The sequence below is a fragment of the Nuphar pumila genome, chromosome 13 (assembly GCF_984573655.1).
Source record: "Nuphar pumila chromosome 13, dmNupPumi1.hap1.1, whole genome shotgun sequence".
NCBI classification, from domain to species: Eukaryota; Viridiplantae; Streptophyta; class Magnoliopsida; order Nymphaeales; family Nymphaeaceae; genus Nuphar; species Nuphar pumila.
In genome coordinates, this window is record NC_143261.1 from 68,593,285 (window position 1) to 68,603,651 (window position 10,367).

General features: G+C 39.3%; 1 protein-coding gene across 1 annotated transcript; it reads left to right on the forward strand.

Moving 5' to 3' along the window:
• Positions 1 to 1,930: 1,930 nt before the first annotated feature.
• Positions 1,931 to 5,957, forward strand: LOC149818609 (uncharacterized). The gene is made up of 6 exons (XM_089986259.1): positions 1,931 to 2,003; positions 2,083 to 2,259; positions 2,347 to 2,517; positions 3,956 to 4,165; positions 4,276 to 4,389; positions 5,308 to 5,957. Exons 2-6 carry the CDS (start codon positions 2,100 to 2,102, stop codon positions 5,955 to 5,957), a joined length of 1,305 nt encoding a protein of 434 aa, XP_089842385.1. The 5' UTR covers positions 1,931 to 2,003; positions 2,083 to 2,099.
• Positions 5,958 to 10,367: the final 4,410 nt, after the last annotated feature.

Below are 10,367 nucleotides of genomic sequence, written 5' to 3' on the forward strand. Positions count from 1 at the left end.
AATTGTATACATTTAAATTGTTTATGAGTGTGCATGTATGTTTAAATTAATATCTGCATAATTGTATACATAAAATATGTGTCATTATGATTGCATACTTAAATGAGATAAATGCTTAACTATTTGCATGGATTGGTATGCAAGTGTAAATTTAACTTTGAATAATGTAAGTTTATGTTTGAATAACCTGTGTGCATAACTTTATGCATGAATACAAATGCATACATTTATATATTTAAATTATATATGTACTTACACATAATAAGATGCGTAAGTTATATGCTTCACTTACGCATCAATGTTTGCATAAGATTGTTTACTTAAGCATGTACAAATATATGTGTGTATTGTATGTTTGATATACACACATGAGTATATATGAATGATTTGCTTGTTGAGACCTAGTAAGGGTATGTGAAATTGTGTTGATACATGATGTGTCTCACATTTTATTTCTTTTATCTTTTTAGCTCTGCGGGAATAGGCATACGGATGTCGAGGGACACAGAGACTGTTGTGTTAGACTGATCTGTATTCTTATGTCTTTTTTTTTTTATATTTTGTCTACAAGCTCTGAAATTTCATTTATAATATAGATGAAATTATTTTGTGTCATTTGAATTATTAATTGTTTGAATCTAACTCTTTGATGCACCGGAGTTTGAGGATGATTTTAAATTAGTTTGAAAATGTCTTCTGTTGTATTTAAAAAAAGTTAAATTGAGGTGGGGCGTTACAGTATGAACTCTAGGAAGATGAAGAGTTGTAGGGTCCTTGATGAAAGTGTACATTATTCTATAAATAAACAAGGAGCAACTCCTCTTGTCATGAATTAGAGAGAAAGAACTTTCATCATGGACACTTAGGTCAGTCCCGACCGAACCATGTTAAATATGTGTGTAAGTGTGTTTGCATGTTCTTATTCCCAGTGTTTCTAATGTTTTTAGGATTCAGGTCCAAGATTCACAAGGCCAAATCCAAAAATTCGATTTAATTGGATCTATAATTGAGTTTTTTTTGTAATGTCATAATTGATGATGACCATCAAGCCTTATCCCAATTATGGAATGTATTTTATATACATACAATATTTTTTGTTTTAAAAGTTTTTTTTTTTTTTTAAAAAGCTTGTTTAGACGAAATTTTTAAGAAGAAAGACATTTTTTTTTTCAAAATTTTATTGAAAAGATAGTTTTTGTAGGGAGTTTTGCTACCAATGGTGAAACCTCTACTTGTTACCACCAAAAGCAAATAAAGATGAAAAAAAGGGATTTTAAAATTTTTACATTTCTTAATGGGGACAAAAAGCAGCCGGCACATATCTTGAAAAAATGCGAAACATCCATGGAAAAAAACCCGGTTTTTTTAGCAATTGCCTGCTTGTTGATCTTAAAGAAGCATATCCAGCCACAGGACAAAAATTGGCAAAACGATACAAATCTGCAAACCCCAATTAAAAACCACATTAAATATCATTAAACAGTAAAACCACAGATCAAGGTTCCTCCTCGGAACCCAACCCTTTCTCTGCTTTCCTTTTTTCTCTTCACTTTTTGCCGTAGTGCCTCACTGCTTGTGTACCCTTTTGGTCTCTTCCATTCCCCTTTAACATGGCTTCTTCATGAAGAAGAATAAGAAGATGAAGGTGGTTTGCTGTGTTGGGGAGTTCAATTACAGACTGTGAATGCAGGTTCAACTTATGTTTTGAGATATTATCTTTCTGGTTCTGGGTTTTGATCTAAAGTTGAGACCTCTTCACAAAATGAGAAGAAAAGGACACCCACTTGCTATCTTCTTCATCATACTCTTCATGGGAACATCTTCTACAGTTTCAGCTGCACCTCCAGGTCTGAACCCATCAAACTCTTTCTTTTTTTCTTCTTCTGTCTCCTAGCATTGTAAAGGTCCAATTTTTATTGCAGGGATTGTTGCTGGCATCTTCTCCAGTGCATTTTCCTCTCTACTGAAATGGTTCAGATCAGTATCTGCTACTACAAAGACTGGTACAGTCTGAAAAATCTCATCTTTTTCTTCTTATTAGTGGCTGTTGGCCTAAATGGTTTTCTTCTTCTTCTTATGCAGCTATTTCAGGGAGACCCATGATGCAATTTGAGAGTGGATACACTGTTGAAACTGTTTTTGATGGGAGCAAACTTGGAATTGAGCCATACTCTGTTCGGATCTCCCAGAATGGGGAGCTTCTGGTTTTGGACTCTCTCAACAGCAACCTGTACAAGATCTCAATGCCTTTATCTAGATGTATGAGTCTTTTTATGTGTTTACTCTTATATGTGTCTGAAGCTACATGGGTTTGTTCTCTTATTTCGATTCATGGGAGGAATGCAGATAGTAGAGCTAAGTTGGTAGCCGGTTCAACAGAGGGGTACTCTGGACATGTGGATGGGAAGGCAAGGGAAGCAAAAATGGACCACCCAAAATCATTCACAATGGATGATAAGGGGAATATTTATGTTGCTGATAGTATGAACCTGGCCATAAGGAAGATCAGTGAATCTGGTAAGTCATATGGATCTTGCTTAGACCCTAAACCCTGAAAAACCTGGGGGTTCTCAATTCTTTCAAAGTTTGCATGAATGCTGTGTTGGGTGATCATTTCTTTTGCATTCCTATAGACAGCTTAGTTAACTTCCTTGACATTTTTCATCCAGATGAACGGATAGAAAAGAATGGTACTAGGCTTTTCTGCTGGCCACTTAATAAACTTTTTATTTGGTATTGTGGGATATGATATGCTGGTGACCTCTGTCTGTGTGTGTGTGTGTGTGTGTCGGTGTGTGTGTTTTGTTTGGTACATTTCATAAGCTTTAGTAATCTTAATAACGCATGCGACAAATAGTGACTATACTCCCACCCAACATAGAGTTTCGTTAAATTATGATAGAAAGTGAAATGAAACAATCATTCAATATCATCTTGCAGCTTTAATCCCATTCTTTTCTGAAACAGAAACAAGGATTCCTGATCTTGCTTTTGGTGTTACTGAATTCTTTAGTTTTGTTCACATTGCTATTCTGTTAGGAGCATTACTTAATGTCTCTGAATGTTCTGAAGAACCAGGGAAGTAGGGGTGGGCAATGGGCCGGGTTTGGGCCATGATTTTAGGCCCGGGCCCGTTAGGTACCAGGCTAAAACCCGGCCCATTTTATACGTGGTACTTATTCATTCTTTTAATAATATAAATTTTTTAAAAATTAACTATTACATGGTAACTTGGATAACTATTACTATTTACCTAATTAGTTGCATGAGAACTTGCTATATGTTAATTATTACTATTTACCTAATTAGTTGCATGGGAACTTGCTATTTGTTAATTATTACTATTTATCTTTCTTACATGGTGTAGCATTGTATCACAATACATCTGATAATATGTTAACGCAGTGCATGGTGCTCTGTCCTTTGCAGGAATTTCTGGGCATCATAATAACATGGGTGGATGTGAATTTTGCATCCATAACATAAAGCCCATGATTGAATCCATTTGAAGTTGTATATCTCTTATTTTGGAAATATCATAGCATGATACAAAAAGGATTTTAAATGTTTTGTGTTATTTTGAATTTTATGTTGTTTTCATTTAATCCATTTTTTTGTATTCTAAGAATTAATGTATTAATTTTATTAAAAAATAACCTATAAATGGGTTTGGGCTGGGCCGGCCTGCTTCACGTTGGCCCATTGGTCGAATGGGCTGGGCCATGGGCTTCTCTTCAAACCCGAGCCCATTAAGAACTGGGCCAAAACCCGGCCCGTTAGTAAACGGCCTGGTCGGCCCAGTCCATTAGCGGGCCAGGCTGGCCCGATGCCCACCCCTACATGGAAGTGTGTTAAAATGAGAAGTGATGCTATTGCTTGTGAAATCATTGATGGTGTTGTTTGTTTCATTATGAGTGTTAGAAGCTACAGCAGTGGTTATTCTTAATTTTTGTAGGAGTTTCAACAATAGCCGGAGGAAAATGGAGCAGAGGTGATCATGTTGATGGGCCAAGTGAGGATGCAAAGTTTTCAAATGATTTTGAGGTGGTATACATTGAAAGTAGTTGCTCTCTCCTTGTTGTAGACCGTGGAAAACAGGCCATTAGAGAGATTCAGCTTCACTTTGATGACTGCACATATCAGTATGAGAAGCAGTTTTCGTCGGGTAAAACACAATCAGTAAAACAGTTTTTCCAATGCTTGTTTTATACTCTCACTATTTGTTGGCTGTCAATTGAGGTTTGAATACAAGGAAGTTTTGAATAGCTGCTGCAGGGATTGCTATGCTTCTTGGAGCTGGATTTTTCGGTTACATGCTGGCTCTGCTGCAAAGGAGAGTTGGAACAATAGCTTCACCACAGAAAGTGAGTTCCCCTGTTCCAACTCTCCGTAATCATTTTCCTCTTCATATGTTTGCTTTAGACACTAATGAATGCTATGGGATATCAACTGTAGGCTGTCATAGGGATACTTCAACATGCCCCCGTGTTATGTCCTACTGTGCACTATTCTAATGGAATATTACACAAAAATGGCGTGACCTGTGTCCTTGTGACAGACTGTAGGATAAGTGCTCATTCTTCTTTCCCTACTTTGGCAGTTAAGTTTACTAAACAGAACATCATTCATGCACATAGAAAATGTAAAACACTAATAATTAGTATTTAAAATAATTCAATGGTATGCCATCCAAGAAGCTCGCTAAATGTAACCATTGGAGATATGTTTGGTCTCTAAACAGCTTTCTATAGCATTATCAAGGATGCCATTGAAAGCTTACAGCACACAAGCTAAGTTAGGTTCCTATGTGGAACATAACCTGTTATCTATGTCACACAGACACTTCACTTAACATGTGTATCCCGTATCGACACAACACGACACTCGGACACTTCATGGATATGATACGACACTTCATCAACATAAGTAAACTAGTTTCACGCACAGTCAACATTGTGTCATTGACTTTATATTATGTATTTTTATGTTATTTACTTATTTCATATTCACTTGAGTTGATTTTCTTTTAAAATTTGTCACCAATTACATTACCTTTCAGTTTCAACTTATTGTCATTATTTGATGCTCCTGAATATAGTGATCTAAAATTGTTGTTTCACACACAGACATACATCTATGTGAGTGTACAGCCATCTCCCCATATCCTAATTTTTGAAAATTATCTTATTGTGCTAACCGTCTGCAATATGTCCTGCTCCCGCATCCATATCCATGTGACATAGCCTGTTATGCGTCTGTATTATGGTGCAAGTACTGTATTTGAAATGCAGGATGCTGCCAATTCAGCAAAGATTAACTTCTCTTCTAATTCACCATTAAAGTCATCAATGAGGCCACCATTGATCGTAGTAGACAGAGAACCAGAAAAGCGGGACGTGGGGTGGGTTTCATTTTGGAAGTTTTTTCCCGATGTTGTTTCCTCCCTAATAGAAATCATTGGAGGATTGTGTTCAAATTTTAGAAAGAAGCCACAGGGTAAGCGCAACAGTCACCAGTACCAACAGCACCAGCATAGACAATCTAGTGTTTGGCCTTTGCAGGAGAGCTTTGTCCTCCCGGAGGGCGATGAACCGCCTTCTCTGGACACAAGAACGCCTACTCCGAGGAAGAGCTATCCTTTCATGTTGGAGGAAATTGACAAGACTCACTATCTCCGGAACAGCGGTGACCAGCCTTATTACAACAATTGGGAGCCTGAACAGCAACATAAGCAGCAGCACCACCATAACAGACTTCATCCTCTGCAGCATTACTCGTCGGTGCCCCGGACTTTCTATGAAGCAAGCTGTGAGTCGAATGAGGAGATCGTGTTTGGGGCAGTCCAAGAAGAGGGAGGGAGGCGAGAAACAGTGGAGATTAAGCCTGTGAACTATGGAGATCCTATGTATGATTATCAGAACATGCAATCTCCATCGCATTATAATCATCATTATTGAGATAACTGCAAAGTTTATATTTTTCTCTAGGCTTTCAGTTTTGGTCCTTTTTTGGGATCCGAGAGCTAAGAGGAAGGATTGGGGAGATTGTTGATGCTTGTTTGTACGTTTTAGTAGGAATCTCAGCCTAATGCTGTGTTTTTGTTAGTAAGATAGATGTGTATACCTAAAAATATTGATCGGTTCTATATGATTTTACCCTCTCTTTTTTTTCCAAGTGCAAGAACACTCTCTCTCTCTCTCTCTCTCTCTCTCACACACACACACACACACACACAACCGGATATAATAATTTTAGTTGGGTTTAACTGATTGAAATGACTTCAAAATATATGGTTACTTTTTGGGTAAAGTGAGTTTTTATTATATATATTGTTAGAATTCTATTTTCATAAATATTCAAGGCTCAGAAAACTCTTTTTTTTTTTGTTAAAAAGCACAATCAGAATGTTGATTCTTAGTGAAGAGATTCATGGAATTTGATAGAATTTAGTCAAAATGGGTCAGACTCAATTCACATCTAGGAATTACTGCATTGGACCTAACCGGATTCAGAGACGGACGAGAAAAGGTAATACAGAATCCATATCCAATGAGCCACTGGAATACTTTTATATGTAATCAGGTAATTAGTCCAGTTGGGATTGTTTGGGGCTTGATTGGGATTCAGTTGCAAAATTGCACACCAAATCAGACTCTGATTATGATCAGAATTCAGATAGCAGTAGCACCTGCTTTACCTAATCTGTCCAATCAGACTCGGATTTGGTCAGATATGCGACCCAAACCCTAATCATGGACATCCCTAAGCGGAATCACAGTCCAATCCAAGGTTGTTAAATGCGATGAGGCGAAGCGAGGCGTTGAGCCTGCGCTTCGCCTCTGAGCTGAGGCGTACGCCTCTCACAACTGGAATGGAAGTGAAGCGGTGGGAGGGGAGGCAGTAAGAGAAGGGCCACCCGCCCAGCTGGTACGGAAGCGAGGGATATGCCGGTCGTCCGGTGGTCGGAGAAGACTCAGCAGCAGCTGCAGCACAGCAACTCCGGTGGTCGGTGGTCACAGCTGGTTGGAGGTTGATGAGGGGCGCATCACAGCAACGCCTCAGTACCTTGAGCGTGCGCCTCGCCTCTGAGGCGTACGCTTCAGGTACTGAGGCGTACGCCTCTCACAACACTGGTCCAATCCCATCAAAATTCTTCTAACCAAAATAGGATAAAAGGACAGTTATGATGGAACTGGATTCTAATTCCACCAAATTCCATGTACCCAAACACAAGGAGACCAATGTCCAAAAATAGGCCTGTTTTCTGGCTTGTGAGTTTTTTTAGCTTATCTTTGGGATAACCATACGAACCAGATGGAACCTCAGATTAACCTAATCTCGGTTGCAACTAGATAGGCTAGGTTTGGTGGCTTTGACCAACTTGTTCAAGTCAATGGAAAATGTAATGACCCAAAAACAATTGGCTCTTGGTTCAACCACATCCCACTTGTCGATACCGCTATGGACCCAAGTCAGCTCACCTAGTTTTCAAGCCCAAGGTTCAGCCCACTGTGGGCAAGTCAAAACTTGACCCAGCAAAAGTGGTCAGCAGAAGAAGTGATGCAGTGCACGTATGTAGAAACTTTGACAGCAAATCAATCAATGTTTGGTAAGCCAAACACCTGTCGTATCCTAACACCTGTATGTCACAAACCTAGACTTGATACGAGTACATGATAAGAATTTGCAGATTTTATAATCACTTAACTGATCAAAAAATGTATTTTGATATGCAAATATATATATTGTTAACAGTATCATTAAGAACTATTAAATTTATTGAAAATTATGTAATAATACCTCCTCATGTTATCAAGTGGTGTGCAGCATGCCCACATGCCGTGTCGTGTCTCTTAGACACAAGACCAAAATAGCGTATCCTTCTGACACAGTTCTAGACCCACGAAAGTCTCCAATTGAGTCCAGTTGGAAATGTCTAGCTTGAGTCCAAGCTAGAGCTGGGAGACAATTGGAGCCGCTCATGGCTCGTTTCATCTTCCGCTCATATATAGCTCTTGTTTGAACTCGTAAAATAGGCTTTGGCAAGCCACACATGAACAGCTAATATTTTGGTTCGGCTTAGCTCATATAGGCTTGTTAAGGAGTATTAAATGTAGTTTACATCATAGACTGTAGATGGTCGAAGAGATTGGACTACAAGCAATAAGTTCAGATTTCAAATCCTATTGCTCATAGCCTTGAGCTTGGCTCACTAGGTTTAATTGAGAATAGGTTCCATTATTTCACTTTTTAAAAATATAGTTTTTATTTTTTTTGTAAAATGAACCAGCTTGATCTCCGCTCGGCTCACCACAAGAACAAGCTGAGCTTGAACACCCTTTGTATGATCGGCTCGAAGTTTATGAGACCTAGTCCAAGCACGACTAGTGAAACTTGTAGAAATGGGTTGAGGCGTCCATCTAACTTGTTACCCTTTCATGGATATGGAGACTAGGGGTGTCAACGGGTCGGGTTTACCCAGACCAAACCCTATAGGGTCCGACCATGGTGACAAACAAGAAGACCCGATTAAGACCCGGGTTCAGACCCAATGGTCCGATTAATACATGGATCCAGGTATAGTTTGTGAATTTTTATATCAGACCTGGGCCCGGCCCGAGTTCCGATTAAGCCCCACATTTTTTCAATGTAAAAATGATAAAAAAATATTATTTTACAGGGTATGGTGTGGGTTTGGTTCGTGTAGTTCTTATCGGGTACAAGTATGATTTTTTTTATAGTAGACCCGATTAGACCCGGATATGGACCCGACACCATACCCAAAAATTTGGTCCAAGCTTGGTTCCACCTGGGTCCAAACCAAACCCGACCCATTGACACCCCTAATGGAGACTGATGCGAATGTCCATACAGAATATGGGTCCAATGTGGACGTGTCATCTAATACCTAACTGAAAATGGATATGAACCATACAAACAATTATGGAAATCTCAATATATGAAAAGAAATCAATTTCACTATTTGCATTGTTGGATTTGTTGCACTTTATCTAAAAATATAAACCTCTAGATGTTAAGCTTTCTTCAAGTGATATGCGTACGCTGAAGGCTTTGATTTGGATATCTGACAGAATCTGCATCCATTTATTGGGAATTATCTGATTAAAAAATTGGATACAATTTTGAATGTTGCTTTACATCCAAATCTGAACCCGGATCCAAAATAAACGAAATCCAATTGATAATTTGAACGAATTACAACGCATACCATTAAATAGTTGGATCTGGATTCAGTATTACCTTTTGCACATATGAATCTGATTGGGTTGAACTCCGGAATGCCTATATTTGAACTGATTCATGTAAAATCATATAGCCATAAGTGACTGTTGGAGTGGCTATTCCAACAGTCACGTTCTAAGAGAAGTGTCTCTTGAACAAACACATTTCAAGAGAGTCTCTTGAAGGATGAAGAGATTTCTCCAAGGGGTTGTGTCCCAAAGCTTGAACTCTCTTCTTTGTCTATAAATGCAAGTGAAACAGTGTATGAAAATACAACACAAGATACACAGCAATTCATAGTAAGTAAAGAAGACAGTTGAGAGTTCGGACCCCCCTTGGCGATTTCGAGAGTAACTGCGAGGCCTTCATCCCGCTGCAAATTTGGATCTGTGCAAAATAGCTTTCCGACATTGGTATCAGAGCACAAGTTATGCAGGTTTGATAAAGACCTCTGACGGTGCTGCCAGAAGCAGCTTGTGCGTGAAGGCAGGGTCTCATCGCCGGAAAAGAGGCACATGAAGAAAAAAAAACAAAAAGGATGTCAGTTTTATTTTATTATTTAGACAAATCGGTGAACCCGATTTGCATAAACTCAAAAGAAAAAAAATATAACAGGGGAATAGGAAGAGGGTTCAGTTGATGCCCTCTTCCCATTTTTCATTTGGCATTAGCCCTCTCATCGGAGAGAAATTGCAGCGGCAGAGAGTGCTAACTGTCGATTTTTGCCACCGAGGTGTCAGTAGTGGCGTCGTTGCCGGGGATTTCTTTCGAGCCCTCAAAACCTCTCATCGACAAAAGATCCACTCTCTGAGGACGTGTGGTGACTACCAGTCACCCTGTCTGGTGAGGTGGAGGAAGGTTGTCGGGGTTAGTCGCTGGGTACTGCAGAGTGCGACGACTGCCGGATAGGACGCCTGCAGTGGCGTGCGTCGACCGCTGATCACCCTGTCTCTAGCGGTATCCTACCGCCGACTGATAGTTGAGTGTCGTGAGCACTTGTCGGAACACCGATCGAACCCCCTTTTAGTCTCCAAAGATTTCAAAACTGAAAAAAAAAAGGAAGAAATAAGGGAAAAGGTTTTTTGGCATACCTGGGAATCGCCGGACGGGCTGGAGGGAGTCGT

Bases quoted from the DNA above. Each gene is read 5' to 3' on its own strand.
- LOC149818609 (XM_089986259.1), top strand. From the start codon at position 2,100: ATGATGCAATTTGAGAGTGGATACACTGTTGAAACTGTTTTTGATGGG. The intron at 4,166-4,275 runs GTAAAACACAAT...TAGCTGCTGCAG, and splicing joins TGAGAAGCAGTTTTCGTCGG to GGATTGCTATGCTTCTTGGA. The intron at 4,390-5,307 runs GTAATCATTTTC...CTGCCAATTCAG, and splicing joins TTCCCCTGTTCCAACTCTCC to CAAAGATTAACTTCTCTTCT.